Source organism: Capsella rubella, unplaced genomic scaffold (assembly GCF_000375325.1).
Source record: "Capsella rubella cultivar Monte Gargano unplaced genomic scaffold, Caprub1_0 scaffold_1, whole genome shotgun sequence".
Lineage (NCBI taxonomy): Eukaryota > Viridiplantae > Streptophyta > Magnoliopsida > Brassicales > Brassicaceae > Capsella > Capsella rubella.
Window position 1 is genome coordinate 11,717,759 of NW_006238923.1, and position 22,591 is coordinate 11,740,349.

At 39.4% G+C, this 22,591-nt stretch overlaps 8 protein-coding genes and 1 long non-coding RNA gene across 12 annotated transcripts; 5 read left to right on the forward strand and 4 right to left on the reverse strand.

Moving 5' to 3' along the window:
* The first annotated feature begins 23 nt into the window (after positions 1–23).
* Positions 24–1,762, forward strand: LOC17899602 (peptide chain release factor 1). 2 transcript variants are annotated; one of them, XM_023789786.1, is made up of 6 exons: positions 24–533; positions 613–740; positions 831–901; positions 998–1,079; positions 1,349–1,391; positions 1,475–1,762. In XM_023789786.1, exons 1-5 carry the CDS (start codon positions 50–52, stop codon positions 1,385–1,387), a joined length of 804 nt encoding a protein of 267 aa, XP_023645554.1. In that variant the 5' UTR covers positions 24–49; the 3' UTR covers positions 1,388–1,391; positions 1,475–1,762. The 2 variants fall into 2 exon arrangements, with proteins under 2 accessions (XP_023645554.1, XP_006305488.2); XM_006305426.2 differs by lacking the exon at positions 1,349–1,391 and having other exon boundaries at positions 25–533.
* A 1,112-nt stretch (positions 1,763–2,874) lies between these two features.
* LOC17900501 (putative clathrin assembly protein At1g33340) lies at positions 2,875–4,248 on the forward strand. Its single transcript, XM_006305044.2, has one exon. It carries the CDS (start codon positions 2,965–2,967, stop codon positions 4,090–4,092), a length of 1,128 nt encoding a protein of 375 aa, XP_006305106.1. The 5' UTR covers positions 2,875–2,964; the 3' UTR covers positions 4,093–4,248.
* Positions 4,249–4,748: 500 nt separating this feature from the next.
* On the forward strand, positions 4,749–5,564 carry LOC17898815 (22.0 kDa heat shock protein). The gene has a single exon (XM_006305948.2). It carries the CDS (start codon positions 4,964–4,966, stop codon positions 5,537–5,539), a length of 576 nt encoding a protein of 191 aa, XP_006306010.1. The 5' UTR covers positions 4,749–4,963; the 3' UTR covers positions 5,540–5,564.
* Positions 5,517–7,744, reverse strand: LOC17896702 (pentatricopeptide repeat-containing protein At1g33350). The gene is made up of 3 exons (XM_006306446.2): positions 5,871–7,744; positions 5,721–5,773; positions 5,517–5,601 (listed from the first exon to the last, which is right to left on the reverse strand). Exon 1 carries the CDS (start codon positions 7,721–7,723, stop codon positions 6,107–6,109), a length of 1,617 nt encoding a protein of 538 aa, XP_006306508.1. The 5' UTR covers positions 7,724–7,744; the 3' UTR covers positions 5,517–5,601; positions 5,721–5,773; positions 5,871–6,106.
* A 105-nt stretch (positions 7,745–7,849) lies between these two features.
* LOC17898183 (CLP protease regulatory subunit CLPX3, mitochondrial) lies at positions 7,850–12,133 on the forward strand. The gene is made up of 15 exons (XM_006303650.2): positions 7,850–9,000; positions 9,103–9,164; positions 9,275–9,357; positions 9,460–9,539; positions 9,665–9,715; positions 9,802–9,876; positions 9,962–10,039; positions 10,316–10,372; positions 10,488–10,558; positions 10,641–10,740; positions 10,840–10,944; positions 11,131–11,193; positions 11,308–11,430; positions 11,509–11,667; positions 11,866–12,133. Exons 1-15 carry the CDS (start codon positions 8,191–8,193, stop codon positions 11,905–11,907), a joined length of 1,959 nt encoding a protein of 652 aa, XP_006303712.1. The 5' UTR covers positions 7,850–8,190; the 3' UTR covers positions 11,908–12,133.
* Positions 12,134–12,429: 296 nt separating this feature from the next.
* LOC17898096 lies at positions 12,430–13,087 on the reverse strand. Its single transcript, XM_006303409.2, has one exon. The coding sequence runs from the start codon at positions 12,979–12,981 to the stop codon at positions 12,718–12,720; it is 264 nt and encodes an 87-aa protein (XP_006303471.1). The 5' UTR covers positions 12,982–13,087; the 3' UTR covers positions 12,430–12,717.
* Positions 13,088–14,589: 1,502 nt separating this feature from the next.
* LOC111828686 lies at positions 14,590–15,104 on the forward strand. Its single transcript, XR_002832487.1, has 3 exons — positions 14,590–14,828; positions 14,918–14,986; positions 15,077–15,104. It is a non-coding gene; the product is annotated as an uncharacterized LOC111828686 (long non-coding RNA).
* A 720-nt stretch (positions 15,105–15,824) lies between these two features.
* On the reverse strand, positions 15,825–16,274 carry LOC17900242. The gene has a single exon (XM_006304554.2). It carries the CDS (start codon positions 16,199–16,201, stop codon positions 15,917–15,919), a length of 285 nt encoding a protein of 94 aa, XP_006304616.1. The 5' UTR covers positions 16,202–16,274; the 3' UTR covers positions 15,825–15,916.
* A 257-nt stretch (positions 16,275–16,531) lies between these two features.
* Positions 16,532–22,538, reverse strand: LOC17899279 (ATP-dependent RNA helicase DEAH13). Of its 3 annotated transcripts, none has more exons than XM_006303076.2 (9): positions 22,449–22,538; positions 21,006–21,146; positions 20,740–20,915; positions 20,601–20,661; positions 20,185–20,511; positions 19,847–20,059; positions 19,533–19,763; positions 18,162–19,445; positions 16,532–18,071 (listed from the first exon to the last, which is right to left on the reverse strand). In XM_006303076.2, exons 2-9 carry the CDS (start codon positions 21,078–21,080, stop codon positions 16,704–16,706), a joined length of 3,735 nt encoding a protein of 1,244 aa, XP_006303138.1. In that variant the 5' UTR covers positions 21,081–21,146; positions 22,449–22,538; the 3' UTR covers positions 16,532–16,703. The 3 variants fall into 3 exon arrangements, with proteins under 3 accessions (XP_006303138.1, XP_023644588.1, XP_023644587.1); XM_023788820.1 differs by lacking the exon at positions 22,449–22,538 and adding an exon at positions 22,365–22,448; XM_023788819.1 differs by lacking the exon at positions 22,449–22,538 and adding an exon at positions 22,166–22,438.
* Between the last annotated feature and the right edge of the window lie 53 nt (positions 22,539–22,591).

The following is a 22,591-nucleotide window of genomic DNA, read 5'->3' on the forward strand; positions in this document are numbered from 1 at the left end:
AGGATACGTCATCATCCTCCCGAAACCAATCCGTCGCGGTGGTTCAGCCATGGCGATCATGGCCGTAGCCGCTCTCTTTCACGCTCGCTTCCCTCTTCTCCTCCGTCTCACTGTCCCGTCTATCTCGTCTCCGTCTATCTCGTCTCCGTCTTCTGTTATCTACTATCGAAGGACTGTTCCGTCCGATGGGTTCAGCAACCGATTACGCTCGATTCTCCGTTACTCATCGTCCGACGGCGGCGGCGGAAGTGGCAGTGACGATTTAGGCGGCGTTAAGGATTCCGGTAGCGTTGTTTCGGATGTTCAGAGTCCAAATTACTTGAAGTTTACGGATGAAGAGTTGATGAAGCAATGCAGATTAGAGACGTTTAGAGTTTCGGGACCTGGAGGACAACACCGGAACAAGCGTGACTCCGCCGTGCGTCTTAAACATCTCCCCACCGGAATCGTAGCTCAGGCCGTCGAGGATCGTTCACAGCACAAGAATCGTGCTTCTGCTCTGAATCGTCTTCGCACGCTTCTCGCCATCAAAGGTTTTTCAATCTCTTCTCCTCAGTTTCATTCTTTGAATCTGTGAATTTTCAGTTTGGTTCTTATTTTGGTTTTTTATAGTGAGGAACAAAGTGGACATTGAGGCGTATGCTCCTCCTCCTGAGCTTCTTCAGATTCTACCTCCTAAGTCCACCATTAGAACTTCTTCTGGTTCACAGATTGGTCCCAACAATCCTAAATTTGTACCTGTATGATGAATCTCTGTTTCGCTTTAGCTCTTGCTCTTTATCTTCCCTCGACCTTTGCTTGATTCAAGTACACAATTGTCTTTGTTACAGGGAATGCAAGCTTTGCTTGACGTTATTTCTGCTTCTGATGGTTCTATTGCCGATTCTGCCAAATTGCTTGGGTAACAAATCATTCTTGAACCTGTAATTCTCTCAAATCCAGTGTAGTTGTGTTTTGTCTAACTGTTAGTCATCTGACTGTTTTTTTTTTTTTCAAGTTTGAGCACTGGTGGCTTATCTCGTTTGATACTCTCCCATGATGGTCTTCGTATGGCAGTCAATAGTATGAGAGCAGCGAAGGTATTGTTTCATTCTTATACCAATCAGAAACCTCTGTTTTCAGGATTATGCCGATGAGGTAGTGTTTCTATAAATTTCATAGCACAAAGTTATACCCTTTAGGCTTTTGTCTTGGGATGATGCAATCTGAAACTCTGCTTTTATGATATTGCCTCCTGGACATAAGTCTATGTGTAGCTGTGCATGAAATTCATGCTTGTCTTCCTTCTCTCACATCTTCCTCCTTTCTTCTACAGTGTGACTTAGCTATTCTATTTCGTTGGTTGCAGCATTATTTTGTAGGTTTGGTTTCAGTAGTTGAAGTTTAGCTTGGTATAACATCACTGTTACTCGAACTTTTACAATGCTATTTCTACCTAGTTTCTAAAGTGAAGAACCTTTTTCTGAGCTTTCAGGGAATGAAGGCTCTCAAGTAGTTGGGATGTAATGCCATTTGAAAGATGATGTTGGGGCTTTGACGAGTTGTATTTGGGTAGCTACTGCAGCACCACTATTTCACATACCATATTTTGTATATAAAACAAAGGTTAAATGTTGAGTTCAGTCTAAAATTTGTACTTTTAAGATCATAGAAATAGTCACGTATTTGAGATGATATATACTATTGGCGGTTTGCAGTAATTTTTTGTCCTCTTTGTTATGATTTTGTTGGAAGCTAATACAGTTGATTTGGATTAATTATATTCCTTGTTCTGTTCCTGTTTTTTTTTTCTCTCCATTTACGATTTAAGGGAGTAAATTTCGTTGGTGGTGTAAGTGGAAGTGGCAATCGGGTATGTTCCTACCTTTCAGAATTTCATGGTTGTCTATAAGGTCATGTACCTCGCACGATGAAATGCATGCAAGTTTCGTTTTCAATTGATAGTTACTTGCAGTGAGGGGTATCTCCCTTTTAAAGACATGAAAATTACTTTATGATATGGCAATATAGAGTTGTCTCTTGTGAATCAAACAACCCTAGTGCCTTAGCTACTTGGGCTTAGTATGAGTCTGTTTCTTTCCTTTCTGATACTAGTTTGCTAGTGAGTGTACTTACACCGTTACACGTATATGACACGCTTTACATTTCGGTCAATGGAACCAATGAAGAAAAAAACAGGTCACTGCCTGCAGGAATGTCCTCAGGTATATTGGACATTGAAAATAGCAAAAGAGTTTGATGCAGGAGAATCAGATTCTTGTAGAATGTGGTTCTCTTCTTCCCCACACAGGAAAAGAAATAACTTTTATGGGAGTTGACTCTTGAGAAATGTTGTTTATTTCATTTTTATCTAGAAAACAACAAGAGTTAGAGCCTCATGGGTGCATTCTGACTCACTCCTTATATATTTTAAACATGGATTTGAATTCTGAAGGTCTGCTCGAGAGAGCGCGAGATTCCTTGACTTCTGATGGACCGAACAGCGACTATTCGCCTCCCTTTTAAGTCCGACTCTGGTATGAATCTTAAGATTCTAACAATGGATTAGGATATGCGAATTTCCACCATTGTTATAGTGAATGATCAGCTTTGGTAAAAAAGATATTTATGTTGATGCCATAGTCACTCTGCTCTCAGAAAAAGTAAGCAGAGACATGTTTGTGAATGTTCTATTTTAGTCATAAAGCTCTTAAGAGCATCTGTCTAAAGTGAGTTTGACTTTCATTTAACCTAAGCACTGTTTAATAATATTTGCAAGGATAATTCCTTACTTTAAGTTGAAAGAAAAGATCTGATTCCTCACCACTATTTCTTGGGGTATTTATTTCTTTTATTGGCAACTTTCTCCTCTTGTCTCTCCTGTCTAATCGTATAGTCATGTATATATATATAGAGTTCACTACAGAAACAGTTCTAATAAGACTCTCCAACATCCAATAGTGCCATTTTAGTTTGTAGATATCAATGAGGCTTGATTTATCTGTCAAGTTTCGGCAAGTTCTTGGCCTCGCCAAGGATCATGCATCTATTGGCAGAGCTATTGTACAAAACTACAATGAAAAAGCCTTTTTTGACATTGAAGTGGCAGTGGTTCGAGCCACTAGCCATGATGATTGTCCTGTTGATGACAAAACCATGCACGAGATACTCTTTCTTGTCTCTAACACTCCGGGATCGATTCCTTTTCTTGCTGAACAGATCTCACGCCGTCTAGCGAAGACAAGAGATTGCTTAGTCGCGGGTAAAACTCTGTTACTCTTCCACCGTCTCTTGCGTGGTAGCAGTCGAAGTATCGAGCAGCAATTGCATATTGCACATACCTCTGGTCATCTCCAAATAGGTTGTTGCTGGTTCATGATGACCCCGGATCCTCCATCCTTTGTTTTTCTGCAGAACTATGTAGCTTATCTCCAAGAAAGAGTTGGATGGATCATCAACCAAGCTGGTAAGCTCGAACCTGTTATGTCTGGTGGTACAAAATTTAGCCGTTACAAAGAGAAATCCATGGATTTGGTGTTCCACATCTTACCAAAGTGCCAGGAGTTCATTGCACAGGTTTTGAAGTGTTCACCGGTATATAATGCCTGGCCTATCGATAACCTGGTTCAAGCAGCTACCGGCAACATCTTGAAAGAGAGTTTCCAAGTCTACATGACGTATTCCGATGGGATAGCCGCACTGGTTAATATGCTCTTTGATCTTTCAAGACCCGCTAAAGATTTAGCTTGTGGAATGTTGAGAAAAGCTTCTCAGCAGATTCAAGATCTTCGCGTACTATATGAAAAGTGTAGAGGATTCCCCGGTATGAAAAGCTTGGATTTCCCATCTGTGCAAGCCATTACCATGGATCATATTTTAGCACTAGAGGAATGCTCAAGCTATGGAGGCAAAAGAAGTTTCTCTCTCTCCACCAACCTAAGTGATTCAGTCACCTGCAATGAACGAGAACAAGAAAACCACTGCGTCGATATTTCATCAACCAGTCTTTTCTCATTTCCAGTAGAAACCAAAATCAGTATGGTCTGGGTTGTTTTCGACAGTGAAGATGGTGAAGTATCAGACAAGCAGCAAGAGGAAGCATACGAATGTTGATCATTCATTTCATCAGGAGGTACAAGAAAGTTGCAGAAGGCAAGGTAGAGGTCATTGCTCAGGGGGATTGTGTCTTTTATTCATGTTTCAACTAGAGAAACAATTATATAATACTGTTGCTGTCAATTTACATCATAGCAACATATACATGGGTTTTGGATTTTATATGATAATTTTGTGCATATTTCGACTTGATTAACTTATATATTTATTGCTAGAAGTTTAAAGTGCAAAAGAAACGATTAAAAGGTACACTCCAAACTTGTATTGATAAGTCTTCTGATTGTAAAATGTAAATTGCCCGCATAGTTGATATGGTACATCTTAGATTCAGAAGACTTATCACTACAGTTTTGTTTTGTCTGAGTAAATGTATAGTTTGAACTTTGGAGTCTTTTGGACCACGCAATGGAGACTAGAATAGGCACAATGAAGCACACCTCTAACTCCAAAATTGGAGCATAATTCTTGTCATGATTATAGGGCCTGCTTAGAATATATATAATCATGGGCCCTGTATTGGGTCTTCTACAATATACCAAATTACTACCATGCATTGAGAAACTTCACTATACTGACATGAAGTATCTGGAACATTACAGAAGAGAAGAACCTTTGAAGTCTAAAACCAAGCTTATGTGTAGAACATTCTCAATTTCTCTGTCAATAAATCAGTAAACACAAATGGGAAAGAAGAGTGTTCCAGAATCTGCAACATTATTCACTTCATAAGACACATCTATATATTGATCACAGACTTACACCTTAACACTCATAAAGAAGAGAACAGACAACGAGGCGGTCACTAGAAGTAATAATCATTGTCATTCTCCATTTACCCCTTATACAAGAAAGTTAGCACTAACCAAAGATGAAGCAAATCTATCTTCCTATGTTGGGTCTTTTCTTTATAACTCTGTTCCTCGGAAAGATCAACACAACTGAAGGATCCTTGCCATCTGCATTCGAAACTCCGGGAAGTCTACTAGCCGATCTCTGGCGAGATCGGTTTCCTGATCCTTTCAGAGTCTTGGAGCAAATCCCATTAGGTCTCGAGAGGGATCAGAGCGTGGCTCTGTCTCCCGTGCGAGTGGACTGGAAAGAAACACCAGAAGAGCATGTCATAAGGCTCGATGTACCAGGAATGAAGAAGGATGAGGTGAAGATAGAAGTAGTGGAGAACCGAGTTGTTCGAGTAAGCGGTGAGAGGAAAAGAGAGGAGGAGAAAGAAGGAGATCATTGGCATAGAGTGGAGAGGTTACATGGCAAGTTCTGGAGACAGTTTAGGATGCCTGATAATGTGGATTTGGACTCTATCAAGGCCAAGGTTGATAACGGAGTTCTCACCATTACCATCAACAAGCTTTCCCCAGACAAAGTTAAGGGTCCAAGGGTTGTTGACATTGTGTTCAAAGAGGATCAAACTGGCAAACTCAGTTCTGCTTAGTCGTGTCAACGAACTCATGTTGAATCCAGGATCGTGTTTGATGTCTGTAAAATCTGTGTAATCTAAAACACGAATAAATTATACAACATATCTTTATCTTAGGTGCTTGTTCATCATATCTTTCCCAATAAAGCTACACGAGAAAGTGTTAGAAAGCTTAAAGATCATAACTAACGAGTACCAATGCTTAGCATATGTAATTCCCCCTCTCGCCATGTTTAATCCTCCATGGACCTGGAAAATCCAAAAAGGATATTAAACTAATAGTTTCTCTGGAATCACAGAAAGATATCACTTCATAACAAAGTCAGAGAGGAACTGAAAGACTTACTTTCTTCATAAGCAACATATTTCTTGCTGGAATGTCACGTAACAGTTCCTCTTCTTACACCACAACAAAAGAGTACACATAACATTACCGTAGCAGCTTTCGGGTATCAGAAACATTTCTGGCATCCTTGTTTCTTTCCAGCCTTATATCCAGTATATATGCACGAAGCTTGCTATTAGAATGCAGGCTGCAGCTTTGTCAAGTCATACGGAGAATCTAAGACCTTCCAAAAAGTGTCAGAAAGAGATCAGACTGTCAAGTATCTCATATATCTCTATGTTCTTCGGATGCGATTTGTCAAGAGAATAGAACTGATGGACTTCGTTATCAATCTCAATCCAACTACATCCTGGGGTTTTATAAGCATTTTGGTGCTTGATCCTTTTTCTAGCTTCGCGTGCCTCTTCCCATTTACCCATTTCTACATATAAATTTGCCATCATAGCGAAGTAACCTCCATTGTTAGGATTCAGAGCAACCAGATTTTTTAAAGCAACTTCAGCCAAATCCAAATGACCATATTTCTTACAAGCATTGAGCAAAGAGCCCCAAATTGCCTCATCCGCTTTCATTTTCATTGTGGACATAGCTTCCAAAGCCTCATTGAACCGACCAGCCCTGCCTAGAAGATCTAATAGGCATCCATAGTGCTCAATCCGTGGCTCAATACCGAATCTTTTTGTCATGAGATCGAAATAAGCACGGCCTTTCGAAACCAAACCCCCATGGGTACATGCGTTGAGAAGACCGATAAAAGTAATGTGATCTGGTCTGATATCGTAACTGTTAACCTTCATCATTTCTTCAAACACTGCTATGGCTTCTTCGCTTCTACCATGGAGGGCAAAGCAATTGATCATAGAGTTCCAAGCTGTTAAACTTTTCTTTGGTTTCATATTAAAAACAGAGCTTGCTTCCTCCAAGTGACCACATTTACCATACAAATCGACCAAAGAATTCAAAACAAATACATCTGAAGAAAGACCCCAACGGTATGCGAAAGCATGAATCCCTTTAGCCAGCTGAAGCGTACCAGTTTGAGCACAAGCGGAGAGGACACACACTAAGGTTACCTCATTAGGACGAGCATTAGGCTCATTGATCATCCTTCTAAATAGAGATATCGCTTCAACAAAAAGACCATTCTGAGTACAAGCAGCAAGAATAGCGTTCCAGGAAGGAACATCACGCTCAGGCATATCTTCAAAGAGAGCAACAGCATTAGAGATATCACCGGACCTAGCATACCCAGAAAGCATAGCAGTCCAAGACACAACGTTTCTCTCAGACATTTCGTCGAACAGTTGTCTCGCAAGAGTTATATGAGAAACAGAGGAAGCGTAGGAGTGAAGAAGAGCAGTTTGAACAACAACATAGAGATGAAACCCGGATTTAAACAAGTGGGCATGAACCAAAGGAGTTGAAAAAGCAGAGGAGAGATGTGGTGTAGACTTTAGAACAAGTGGGTAGATGAAGTGATTAGGACGAGGATAAGACCGAGTAACCATAAGACGAAAGAAGGAGAAAGCTGAGTAAGCATGAAGCGGGAGAGAAGAAGAGTAAGCTGTTAAAACGGCGGCGTAGAGATGCGTATTGGGGTAAGAGAAACGATCAAAGATAAAACGAGCGTAAGAGAGATTACAGAGACGAAGAGTACAAAAACGAAGAAGCTTGAAACAGAGGAAAGGTGAATGATTTAGTTCAGAAACTATCAGAAAGGACTGAACTTGCTTCAAATGATTCAAATGTGTCGACTTTGAGATCACGGAGGAGACAAACTGATTCACTAACTGCTCCGCCATGTGTGACGACGGCGCGTGGAGGTAAGGGAATTGAGTTACACGTGTCCCCATGTGCTCTTCCACCAAACGTGAAGAGAGAGAGAGAGAGAGAGAGAGAGAGAGAGAGAGAGATGAGATAAAGGTGTGTGCTTCGTCTTTTTTCTCTCCGAGTCTATCGTTTTCTTCGTCTTCACTTTCTCCGTTTTTATCGTCTCTCCTTCCTTCCTTCTCCAAATTGATGGATTTAAGGTTTCCCCATTTCGATCTAATCTAACCTAACGCTCCTTCATTAAATTCTTCAGACAGATTACAATAACGTATATATATAAAACACACACACATAAAAAAAACATCATTGGAGCTGATGCAGACAAGACATAACACTCTTTGATTCCGATCTCGAGTTTCTCATTTCCTTGTCTGGGTTTTTGTGTTGCTGATTCTGTTTTTGTCTGTTTGATTTTTTCCCATATACACACACATACATACATAAATTACATACACATCTTTTGTGTGATTTTGTTCTCAAAATCAATCAAATGTCTGGAATTTGGAGATGGAGGACTCTAAAGTCTCTAGCTTTACATGCTCGTACGGTTTCACCTCTTCACACGCGTCTTCATTCTCTGGAATTGGGATCATCATCGCCTCGTCGCCGTATTCAAGAACGATTCAAATCGGAACAAGGTGGCGGAGGAGATGATTTTCCGGTACCTGTGACTCGCCGGAAGTTAAGAGCAGAGCCGAATTGTCCTCGTTGCTCAAAGCAAATGGATCTTCTCTTCTCTAATCGTCAGTTCCCTTCTTCTAATCTTCTTCAACGTCCTGATGAATCTGATTCCTCTGCTGTCGATGGCGATGGCGATAAAACCAATTTCCAGTCTGTTAACTTCTGTCCGACTTGTAAAACTGCTTATGGATTCAACCCTCGTGGTGTCTCTCCTCTTCAAGGGACCTTCATTGAGATCGGTCGTGTTCAATCTCCAACTACCAACAACAATACTACTTCCAAATCCACCAGGAAACAACAACATTCAAAGGATACGAATCAAGGATTCAATTACAGAAACAAGCTTAGATCTTCCTTTTGGGATACACTCAGATCTTACGGCGCTGAGCCACCTGAAGATTGGTCTCCTCCTCCTCCTTCTCCTTTGAACGCTTCTCCTCCTAACAACATTGCTCCAGCCACTAATGGTGCTGTCAAAACAGATACTTCTCCCTTACCTGATCCAGCTAATGACGTTAGTCGATGGGGTGGAGCTGGTTTGGGCAGAGACTTTCCTACTCCTAAGGAGATATGTAAATGGCTTGACAAGTTCGTCATTGGCCAAAGCCGTGCAAAAAAGGTTCTTGCTTTTCACTTAACATTGAATTTACTGTTCATTTCTGATCATGTTCTGTCATCAAGTTAGTTACTTATGAGATAGTGGTCTTGATTTTGATCGTAGGTGCTCTCTGTTGCTGTGTATAACCATTACAAGAGAATATATCATACCTCTATGAAGAAAGGGTTGGTTCTTTCTCATCCATCAGACGAATTACACCGTTCAGTTCCGTTATGGTTTGTTGTGTGTATAAGAGTTTGTGTTGGAAGCTGACATTGTGGATCTTGAATACTAGGTCAGCAGCACAACCAATTGATGATGACGATAATGTAGAATTAGATAAGAGCAATGTTCTCTTGATGGGGCCTACTGGCTCTGGTATGAATTTGTGTGTTTATGATCATATTCTATTCTTTGCTTCCCATATGCACTCTCCCTGCTGACTCTGATATGATTGTTTATTTGATTCTTGAACAATAGGGAAGACATTACTAGCAAAGACTTTAGCTCGGCTTGTAAATGTTCCTTTTGTCATTGCTGATGCAACTACACTGACTCAGGTAAATTCTTGATCTTTCAATGCCTTTTTTGAAATCCGAATTGAACATATTAGGTGTATCTATCTCCTGGATTTATGATTTCATATGTTGCTATTTGACCCAGTTTTTGTATGGTGTCTTTACAGGCTGGTTATGTTGGTGACGATGTTGAATCAATCCTTCATAAGCTATTAACGGTAACACTTCTTATTAAGTCGCGATTAATGTTCCCAGAACAGTTTCCAGGTTGTTGGATTTTAGAAGATATCCTTATTACTTGTAGGTCGCTGAGTTCAACGTGCAAGCAGCACAGCAGGGAATAGTCTACATTGATGAAGTTGATAAGATAACGAAGAAGGTCAGTATGCATGACATAATAAATCCTGAACTCAATAAGAACAAGATAATTGGGCTTTACGCTTCCTAGATTCTCCCTTCTGCAGGCTGAGAGTTTAAACATTAGCCGGGATGTTTCTGGTGAAGGTGTCCAACAGGCACTTTTGAAATTACTAGAAGGCACTGTAAGTGGATTGCTTTCTTACACTTTGATGCATATACTGGAATCATTCTTCACTGCTAACTAGACAACACTTTTATAGTTATAGTGAAGTCTCTAGTAGTGATCATCATTAAAGGGTCTTTGCAATAAGACATATGATGAATGCGACATCACATAAATTATGAATTCATTTAACACATGTGTTACTTCTGAGGCTCTTTCCCCAGAAGAGAAGTGTTCTGGACTCAAAAGCTTTGCTTCTTTATTGCTCATTGGATCTTGTTCTCTTTTGTTTCAGATCGTAAATGTTCCAGGAAAGGGAGCAAGGAAGCATCCACGGGGTGACCATATTCAGGTCTACAACTAGTACTTTATCATTGACCTATAATCGATCAGTTTTATTATGCATCTAAAAGTGTTGTGTACTAATATTATTCCATTGCTATTGCTGGATGTCCTATGATGTACAGATAGACACAAAGGATATTCTCTTTATCTGTGGAGGAGCATTTGTTGACCTTGAGAAGACCATTGTGGATAGGTAATTCATTATGCGTCTTGTTGTTGAACACACAATAGTTGTTCTATTTTGACTTTGATCAGCAACTCAAATGTTATACCAGACGACAAGACTCATCAATTGGTTTTGGAGCTCCTGTTCGTGCAAACATGGCCACCAGTGGAGTGACCAGTGGTGCAATAACTTCATCTTTGCTAGAATCGGTAAATACTACAAAGATTTTCTCAAGCCTCTGTTTCCCTATGTAAGCACTTCTCATTCCTGGAAAGAGCTTTAGTTTTGGAATTCCGGCTGCATTTCAGGTTGAGAGTGCCGATCTGACAGCATATGGCCTTATACCGGAGTTTGTAGGACGCTTTCCCATATTAGTTAGTTTGTCAGCTCTAACAGAAGACCAGCTTGTTCGGGTAATTTTTAAAAATTTGATAGCTTATCTGGTCATGTAGCTTTTATGAATTTCTTTGATTCCTCATGTCATGACACCTAATGAAATCAAAGTGAGATAGTGGTTGCTACTTTCAAGGCCTTGATTCTTTTGCCTTCTCATCTTTAAGTTTAGTGTAGCTAATATTTCCTTTGCTTTTTCCCTACAGGTGCTAGTAGAACCCAAAAATGCTCTTGGGAAACAGTACAAAAAACTATTTAGCATGAACAACGTGAGCCCCCTGGAAAGATACACTTACCAAGACTTGCATGCAAAAATGTATTTAGATTAACTTTAAAACTTGACCTTTTGGTCCCTGACTGCATGATCTGGTTCAAAATTTCAGGTAAAGCTGCATTTTACTGAGAAAGCACTCGGGATAATTTCCAAGCAAGCAATGGTGAAGAATACAGGTGCGAGGGGACTAAGAGCCTTACTTGAAAGCATTCTTACTGAAGCCATGTTTGAGGTACTTCAGCTACCACAAATTTTGTTTAGCTACTAAATGACTCTTGCCTTCACACTTCTTTTTCATTTCTTTTCTCAGATTCCAGATGATAAAAAGGGAGATGAAAGAATCGACGCTGTTATTGTAGATGAGGAATCAACAGGCTCAGAAGCTTCACGTGGATGTATAGCAAAAGTACTTAGAGGAGATGGGGCTTTTGAGCGTTACCTCAGCGAGAATAAGTCAAAAGAAGCAACGGTATGACTGTAAAGATCAATTATTTTCTGCCCCTTGAATCCATTAAACTCGTTATGTGGCGCTTGATGTCAGCTATTTACTCTTCTGAAAGTCTGTTGAATAAGAGCAAGTAGTTATGTTTGTGTTTCTTTACTACACGTTACTTGTGTTTGCACTTGGCTGTTTTGACTACTCAAACCTTATGGGCGTAATGTGCAGGTTGACGAAAGAGTGGGCTCGGCTAGAGCGGCTAGCTTGTAAAGTGAATGAGAGGAGAACGGTTTTAACATGCAGAGTTTCTTGATTATTTGTAAAGAACAGCATTCATAAAAGTGCAAGAGGATGCTCATCCACTTTGTACAATAAAATGTTAGCTTACACAGATTCGAAAAGTTGAATTGTTACATAGAAAGAAAAAAAAAATAGGCCCTTGTAAAACATCTGTAATTCTCTACTTCAAATAACAAGTGTTATTAGTTTGTCAGTTCATGTTCTTTCTCTGAAGTCTCTGCACCAATCAAAAAGGTTGTTATATCACTCTTTATGATCATATCATATTTCATTCTTTTGCAAAGCATCTGCAACATGTCTCTCCATCAGTGACTGCAAATCCTTAACCTTCTAAACTGAAAACAGAGCACTCTGTATCATCAATCAATCTGCTAATCATACGATGAGTTTAAGCCAAGCAACCTCAATATTATCAAAGGACCTTCGTTTGGTAAAAGTGATGCTTCAAAGTTCAGTCATAAACTCTAAACTGTGCTTAGTTGCAGGTAAAACTAGAATCAAGACCTGTGATCTTCGAGAATAGATTAATCGATTGATTAAAGAGCAAGGCTTTACAAAAATAGATGATAAGATTAGAGAGTATATATACATTGCAGCCACTAAACAAAGGTGACTCCTTTAGCTCATTTTGAGACCCGTCTTGGATCCAATCGAGCCATATGCAAACTCCTGATTCTTGTTCAACGAATAGGAAAGGTTTCAGATTTTTCTCCAATTCGATGACTCTGATTTGGAATTTTGCTTGAGATGTCAAAGAAACTTGCCAAGATCCCGTCAGCGTCAATTGGGACCCCAACAACTCAAATACATGACCGTCCGGAGAGATTCCTCCGCTTGTTTCGAATTACCGACGGAAGCAACAGCGGCGGAAGAGGCGGCGGAGGAGAATCTCTTGGTCTGTGAAATGGGTCTGACGTTGTTGCGGAGATGATGATTCACAGAACGGAGAAGGTAGTTCCAACGACAAACGCCTAATTGATCTTTCAAAGCCTCAACGACTCCAATGCTCGCTGCCACCATCCATGTCTTGCTCGTAGCACTCATCTTCAAAATAGTTGTTTGAATTGAATTTCAAAAGAAACACTCTTTTTTTTGTTTTGTCTTCTTATTTTAGCTTCGATGTTTGTGAGATTTGCAGATGATGTTTTGAGAAATCGAATGTGTTGTTTCTTTTATAAACAGAACAGAAACAGACAAAAACTGCCGCAAAGTCCAAGTGAAAGGAGAAAAAAAAAACCACATGCGTTGAGCTACTGGTTTTGCTCGGTGTCGATGACTTATGGAAATGACAGTTTTGCCCTGAATAGACTTTACATTCCTTAAGTAAATGAGGGGTAAAAGTGAATTTTTGATTGTTGCCACGATTCTAGCGTTTCCGCAACTGGTTTTAAAGAATCGCCCCCAACATAACTTTTACAAGTGGTTTGGTTTCTTCCTTCTGTATTCCTTTCTCATTAGTAACGTCGTTTTCATTTAAATATTATCTCCAATTTCATTTATTTTAATGTTATGAAAACAGATTAAATATTTATCCATTTGGTTTATTAAAAAAAAATTGTATTAAGAATTTACAACTACTATCTAAAATATGCTCCAGACAATTCGCAAAGTTTTAATATTTTTTTTTAAGTTGAAAGACATCATTAGTCGTTACACTAACTAACCAAACACATATGGTCTAGTCAAGATGTTGGAAAAACAAAAATAAAATAAAAAAGAAGAGGAAGAAGAAGATAGCTTTTAATTTTCATGTATCATGTTTAAATTCTCAGTAGACTTAGATATATTTTAGTATAATCCAATTAAATCAACTAAGATTATATGTAAAATGCCTAGAACATTGTCATTTACTCATTTGTCAAAAGACTAAACCAATTCTTATTTGCCAAACCACGTTTTACCCATTTGCTGATGCTATGTTGAACATAGTTTAGATTGCTTTGTTTACTTACTTACAAACCCCATTTTATATGCCAAAATATCACTTCAGATTAAATTAGTAGTTTGAAATATATATATATATATATATATATATATATATATATATATATATTTTTGATAAACCTTATCGGCTGATCCGGTCAGCCCCGGTAGAAACGCACCGAAGTGTTTCAGAGTGGACTTCTCCCCGAAGGCTCACCACACTGTCTATCCCGAGTTTGGAACGCTTTCCGACTAATGACAGGGGTAGTCAGGCCGCCTGCATTTCTATCTACCAGATAAACCAACTGGGCCTTGACCCAATTGACAGATTTCCCACACAACCATGATTTTTGTTTCCAGTGTAGATCGAACCTGTGTTAGTTCCTTCCAACATTTCCCCAATTCTCCCTTACCACTGGACCATGGTTGTGCGGACAGTTTAAAATATATAATAATGAAAAATTCAACTTCTATTAGAATCAGAGAGATTTATTTACAATTAATTTAAGAGAATATTATATATTATGCCATGTACAGTGATTATTTTTGTATGGACTGCCAATTTTTTTATGGGCTTCTCCCCCCTGCCACAGCCCATAGATAGAAAGACATGTTTGTCCTTCTCTTTAATTAACCTAGCAAAATCAGACATAAAATCATTATTTCTCAAAAGCGTAACTTTCAACCTTTTCTCTCTTACCCATCAGATTTTCAGCAACAACAACGAAGTATTATCAAATGGATAAACAACTCACCCTTTCTATTTTTTTTTGTTAAATAAGTTCTCCAACTCCTTTCTATCACCGATGCAATTTTTTTTTCCTAACCTAATGGCTGACCAGAATATTTTCACCGTCACCACCGTTGAAGACACCGTTCCCGACAGCGGAACAACCACTGGCAACACAGTAGTGAACCCGCAAAGCCGCTGGAACCATTGATTCCGGCCAAAGGAAATCTCTGTCAATGTAAGTTTTTACGGACCAGATCTATACCAAATTTTGTCCATGAGTTTTTCTTGTCCATCGTAAGTCTTCCTCTAACATTCATTTTACAGATTGTCCATCGGATCTACAGAACAAAACTATTCATCAGTTAGTCCAATAGACAACCCTACTCAGCCCATGTAAACTATGAGATAGACCGTTTATATTTTTGTGGGATACCATTCGTCCTTTCCATTTTTATTTATTGATAGACAAATTTTGTTCTTTAGGATCTCTGTAGACAACATAGCATATGACACTAACGATGGACAACCGTAAGAGGATATTAAAAATCTTGTTTATCCTGTGGATCTAACCAAAAATCTGGATGTTCTCCTTTTTCAACCTTCTTCCCTTCCTCAAATTATCTTTATCATTTTGTCTATCGTAAGTCGTCCTCTAACATGTTTTACAAATGGTATATCAGATATACAAAACAAGTCTGTCAATCAGTTAGTCCAGTAGACAACCCTCCTCAGCCCATGTAAACTATGAGATGGACCATTTATATTTTTGTTGAATGCTCTACCATTCGTTCTTTCCATTTTCTATTTATTGATGGACAAAATTTGTTATTTAGGATCTTTGTAGACAACATAGCAGATGACACTTGTGATGGACAATCGTATGAAGAGATCAGAATCTTGTTTATCTCGTGGGCTTAACCGAAAATCTAATTGTTGTCCTTCTTCGACCCTTCTCCCATTATTCAAATTTTCTCTGTTATTTTGTCTTCCATAAATCCATCTGGATTTCATATGTTGTTTTACTTTTTAACTACCCATTAAGTTAATATCTGTTGGATAATAGCCTTCATCCTTTGTATTAAATGATGCAGAGAATATTTCATCTGACAACTTTTTTTCATTTATGTGCTAACATCCGAGAGATGGTATTTATGTCATTTTACCTACCTAATATGGCATTGCAGAAAATGCTTTGGAGAAAATGGCATTTTAATTTTTTGAGTTTCAAAAATGGCACCGAGAACAAAATTCCCTTAATTTAAAACATTTTGCAATTTCCATATCTAGTTTATCCTACTACAAAACAAAAGATCATGTCTGAATTTAGTTAGGACCCCAACAGCTCAAGTACATAACTGTCCTAAGTGACTCCTCAGCTTGCTTCGCCTTATCACCATTACCCTTAACAGAAGCTACAGCGGCGGTGGTGGTAGTAGTCGACGAAGAAGAGAATCTGTTAGCCTGAGAAGCAGATCTCATGTTGTTCTTGATACGTTGATTCACAGACCTGATCAAGTAGTTCCACCGACACATGCCTAATTGATCCTTGGACGCTTCCAAGGCTCCGATGCTTACAGCTACTAACCATGCTTTGCTCCTTGAACCCATCTCTTTTCTTTTTCTTGACTGGACTCTTTGCTTCTTTTATGATTTGTGTGTTTGTGAAGTTTGAAGATGAAGAAGATGAGAATGAAGAAGTTTGTTTATATAATAAGAGAAGTGTAGCTGCTGGTTAGACTCAAAACCAGATGCTTTCTCCCACTGGTTTTCTACAAGTTTATGTCGTCTGGGGTGTGTTAAGTTACCATTGTGCCCATATGAGAACAAACTTGATAAGGGACAATATTGTCTTTTCAATGGTTCCTGGATTAGAGATTTAGAGCACCTTGTTTCGATATAATAGAGTATACTCGACATGGTTTATCTACGTGTCAGAGATATTATCATTACGCCTAACACTCATAATTAGAAAATTTAACTTTCACCATTTATATATCAAAATTTTCTCTTTTTTGGAGAAGGAATAGACAAGTTTTAAACAAAAAAGAGAATCAAAAGGTGTGCGAAACATTTGAAACACACAAACGCCTTACCTCCTTTTGACCTTGTTTCAACATGAAGCCTCCTTTAGCATTCTTTGCCAGAGCTCTTTGACACGATGACGAAACTTTTTCTGAAACCAAACTTCAATCTCTGAGTAAAGCACCTTCGGGTTCTTTTCCCAACTCTTTCTAAGGCTCTCTAAACTATCAATCTTCTTCTCTGTCAAAGCTATCACCAAACTCCCTACTCTTTCTAAACCCCAAGCTTCTCTTTCCAACAACGTTTCAGGTTTCCCAGCCAACAAAGCCCTGACGCTTTTCAAACAAGGCAATACCTCTCCTTGAAGCAGAGCGCATCCGAATGCTGCTGCTCTATCTCTGTCCTCTGTTATTGCCACGCTGTGAGCTGGAAGCTCCCAGTTATAAGGGCCGAAACTTGGCACGACGTAGCATAAAACTCTATCCTCTTCACTTGAGTAATAAGGTTTCGGGTCCTTGAGCGGCGAGGAGAACACGCAGAGTGATTTTGCGTGCTTCACCAGCCATTCCGGCTTCACTCGTGTTGCTCCGTGCATGTATGGTCTGTTGGTGAGTAGGAGCTCGCTGTAGACTAATAATTCTGGAGCCGAGTTTATGAGAGATGACCAGCGGTGCAAGAAAACAGGTTCTTGAACCGCACATGCTTGGTATTCTGTCGCTCTGTTCTTTCTGGCTACACGGTCTGCCCATCCTGCACATATGGCTTCTCCTAGCACTTCTTCTTCGTTCTGTAGAAGCGGGTTTTTTGAGGAAGACGATGTGGTGATTCTCCATGACTTCTCCACGTCTTGTATAGTCCCATGAGTCCATGAGAAACAGTCTTCGGTTTCAGAGGGCTTACTACAGCTGAAAACAAGTCGCAAAAGCTGATTTTTGAGCTTAGACATCTCATCCATGGTCTTCAAATGCAACCCATTTGCCTCGCAGAAGCCCGTGCCATTATCTGAGACCTCAAAGGAATGCAATGCATAAGCTACAGTCAAAGCATCGCTGCTCGGGTTGGAAAATCTGTCCCGAGCGGCTCTGATCTTCTCTTTCCGCTCCTTTCTCCGTTGTTTCTCGTCTTGCTTGACGGTTTTGTCAGCATCTTCAGATTCGTTTTTCTTGTCTCCTTCAAACTGCATTATCAAAGGGTTTGGTAAGCTCAATGCGGCTACTGCTGCAACCGCGTATCCAAGGACAAGATTTGCGCGTGAGTAATTCTGGGTCTCTTTTAGCATTTGAATGACTGTGAGAAGCATTCTTGAGTGACGTGGACTCATGGGATAGTGAGACATAGCCTTTCCTAATGGTGTTAACCTTCCGTTGCTGTCGAGAGCCTCTAATGCTTTTAAGCATTGTTCTGCTTCTCTAATAGCTGATGACTCAGGCGGAGTTGGAAACGGGAAATTCTCAACCTGTTAGCAACAGAAAAACGCAAAGATTCATCAAGACAGACAGAAGAAAGAGATATAGTCCATTCACAATGGTGGTTACAAACGTCTTACCTTTGGAATGTTCATAGATTTCATGAGAAGAACGACTCCATCAACAGGGACTTTTGTGATTTCAGGAGGTGAAGATTCCTCAAATATATTGCTAAACACCGCAGATGAATAGAGACGGTAACAGTGGCCAGGTCCAGTTCGTCCAGCTCTTCCAGCTCGTTGACTAGCCGAAGCTTGGCTAATCCAATCTACCTCATAACTTTCCATACCAGTCTTAGAATCATAATTCTTCACTTTAACCCGACCTGTATCCACCACATACTTTATACCAGGAATAGTCAGAGAAGTTTCTGCCACATTAGTAGCCACGACCACAAGTCTTTCTTCTTTCTCAACTTCCTCAAACACTCGAAGCTGTGCAGCTGGAGATAGCATTGCATAGAGTGGAAGAACGCGTAATTTTCCTGGAGAAAATTTATCTTTTTCCTGCTCAGCTTCTTGATTATCTGCTGGAATGGACTTTGTTGTCTCAACAGCTGCTGATCCATTTTTATCTGACAAAGCTTTAAACGCTGCTCGAAGAGCATCAAGATTCCCTTCCTCTACAAGTGGATATCCAGAACTGTCATCAAGGGTTTCCCAGTCGCTGTCTTCATCAGACTCATACATGTCTTCTTCTTCAAAATCATCACCATAGTTATTACCATCACCAATATCAGAAGGATCTTCTCCATATGAACTAAACCTGTCGTTTTGATTGTTGGAGCCATCATCAAATGCTTCAGCAATTTCCTTCATGTCAACACCACCAAAAGAACCATCATCACATTTCTTCTTTGCGGAAGCATCCCTTTTAGCAGCTTGAACAACAAATTCCTTTGAAAAATTACGTAACTTCTCACATAAATAGTCAACTTCTCTCTGCCCGGTCACAAAAACAAGTATTCCACCTTGTGGTAACTTTTTGTGAATTGACATCACTTTCTTATAAGCTTGACCGATATAATCAGCAATCTCAGTCTTCTTGGAGAAATGTATAGTTACTGGATACTGTCGAGTGGGAACCTCTATAAGCGGAGGTACCTTAGGGAATAACCTTTTCCCCGATACAAAATCTTCCACTCGCAAAGTTGCACTCATCAATATAAGTTTAAGTGGCGTGATAATTTGGTATTCTGAGGTTACCGCGCATCCAGATTGAAGACTTTTTTGTTGTTCCTCGTAGTATTCCTGTCGGATTTTGATGACTCGAGTGAGCATCCCAATTAAAATGTCTGTGTTCAGACTTCTTTCATGGGCTTCATCGAGAATTATCACAGAGTAACGCCTCAATAAGAAGTCATTCTGCAGTAGAAGAGCTTATAATCAAGTTTCCATGGTTAAAATGGAAAAGAATCTACAAACCAAACCAGGCAATAAACCGTACATTACCTGTATCTCACGAAGTAAAATCCCATCAGTCATAAACTTGATAGAGGAGTTTTCACCAATCTTTTTGTCGTACCTAACCTGAAACCCAACTTCTTTACCTAGACGAACACCAAGCTCAAATGCCACTCTCTTGGCAGTGGCAAGGACCGCAACACGGCGTGGTTGGGTAATCCCGATAATCCCACTTCGTGAACTGAATTGCTTTGAACCAAAACCAGCTTCATAAAGGAACTAAAAGATCCAGAAATAGAAATTAGATTAGACATTAACCTGTCTATCTGACACCATAACTCAGCTATCGGAAGCAAACTGACCTGCGGAACTTGAGTGGTTTTACCACACCCGGTTTGTCCTGAAATAATAACCGCAGGGTGATGATTAATAGCTTCCATTATCTCCTGCTCCATCATTACTATTGGAAGATCCTTCCTTGTCTCTTCAACTTCAGCTGGTCTTGAAACATGAACTACAAACGCGGGCACACGAGGTCCTTGTACAGCTACATCTTCATTCTCAACTACCTCATCCTATTTCATATCAAACCCATTACAGCCAATTAAACCACAAGTATACGGTAGCAACATAGCTGAACAGAGAATTATCTATCAACACAAGGAAAAAGAGAAACATCAAACTTCCGGACTTAACAAACCATTCTTTGTGAGCCTTCTCCATCATCACGACAAGTTGTCTGTAAGATCATATCCACAGTGTCCTCTACCAAGAGCTTGTTATTAGTTTCTTCAGCAGAAATCATCAAATCAGAACTGAGTTTATGAGCATCATCAACCAGTTGCTCAGAATCAGTTACAAAAGTTGGAGTTTCAATTTCAGCATGTTCTGGTGTTGTAGGTTCGTCCATACAAGATTCATCATCATCATCATCTTTTTGCTCAACTGATTCATCAGAATGCTCAGTCACAACACCAGCTTTAGAAAGTTGCATTGCTCTCCTACGTTTCTCCAGCTTTGTCGCTGACTGAATTAAAGATAAACCACAAACAGAGAATCAGAACATCATAGTAAATATCTGTAAGAAAAAAGAGAAAAAGTTAGAAATTTTCTTACTCTTCCTATACGTGTTGACGATTGTAATAGTGATGATACATCCTCAGATATTTTGTACTTGCTGTAAAAATACAATACCAAACTCAAATAAAGGAAACAGAATAAATCAATAAAATTTTGAATTGAAGCGTTCCCATACTCTAAGAACTCGGCAGATTTCGAAAAGAAGATTTTTTTCTCCTTCTCTTCCTCCAATTTCTCCAGTTTCCGTCTCTGAGAATTGCTCAGCACCATGTTCTTATCTGAAGAATTCAGTTTTCGTTTCTGAGATTTTCTCGATCCCATGTTCTTATTTGAATTCAGCTTATCATGCATCTGCCAACCATGAAAGCAATTTCCAATTCTCATCAGCATTAGAATCCCCAAAATCTTATTGCGGGAAGGGTTTTGACTAGAGATTGTTACCTTATTTGATTCTTTATTCTTCTTCCTTGGTGGCATTACATATAAATTGCAATCGTCTCCCGTCCCACCTGCCATAGTCGTCGAATCAAAATCGACCCCGAAAGCTAAATTCGTTTGTCTACTCAGGGATCTTCAGCCAACCTAACACAGACAAGAGAGAGAGAGAAACCTTTTAAAAGGGGTTCTGATTAACAGCAATCACTTTGTTTCTACGAGAACAAAAACTCAGACTCGTCATTGACCCATATTTTAAAAACCAACATCACTCATGAATCAGGACACATGATGAGCAACAGTAGCTAAAGCTTAAGAGTTAGACAGATCATGCAAAAGAAACCTAGACGTTCTGCTTATAACAAAGAAAAATATCAATAAAATAAAGAGAAATATCAATAAGGCATGTCAATATGATTATGCAAGGAAATAAAACTAATGGAATGGAGTCAGGGCAAGATCTTTATGAAACATTTTTCTTGATAAAAAGCAGTAGAAGAAAAGAAAAACACTATCCACCATCTTCTCTCACGCTTGAAAAACCTTCAACTAAAAATGCAGAAACCTTCAACTAACGAAGTGTGGATAAATAGTACACACACGTGTTAAAACCAGAGATCACCATAGTACAAAGCCAAGGAAATCAAAGTAGAGCCGCAGTCATAAACAAGAACAATTAGTAAAGTCATTTCAAAGGCATAAACTCTGCAACAACAACCACAACTACAGTATCAATTAAAGCTGCTACGAAGGCATATAAAACTGAGGTCTAAGATGTAGATGATGATGGTCTAAGAGCAAGATTGTAAGAACAAAGCATCAAAAACTCACGGATCAGTGTCACAAAACCAACACAAACCATTGCAAAAATACAAAACCAACCCAAACCATTGAAAAATCAACAAAAGAACTTGTTGTCATAGAAAAGCATGTGAAAAGAACTCAAAGCTGAAGCTCATTTTTCGTTTTCCTACTTGTGTGTAATTTAGAGTCTAGCCAAAAGGTTCTCACTTTACTAAATAACCAAAGACCCTTTTCATTTTAATCCTACCCTTACATGTACGCTTATCAAATGATTTAAACCAAACCTATCTACCATTAGCTTCGATGGTCAAAAAACCAAACTGAATATAACAAAAGCTCATTGTCAAACCAGATGACTTTACCAAATAGCTTCCAAATTCATATTCGAATGGAGTTTCACTTTCACATCAAAGCAAGGCAACGAGTCACTCAAAACTATGTAATTCTGGCCGAAATCACAACAAGAGACATCAAATTAAAGGTCTAAGTACATCTCCTGATTCCACAGAACTAAAGTGAAACCCCAAATCCGTAACTACGACGAAACAAGCCTGCCCTTACTCAAATTTAGAGCAATAGCTAAACCCCCAACTTATATCCTAAGAAACCATCCAAAGGAGATCGAGAGACACAAACTGAGCAGACCTTGCCAATCTAGCTTTCGAGGAGACGAGTAGCTCTAGTAATGGTCAGGTAGACACGGACGCGAGCTGATCCTCTTCGAAGCTTGTCGTGTCTGTGGCTCGGAGAAACAAGAAATTCGTGAATTCGTCGTTTTTGCGACTTTT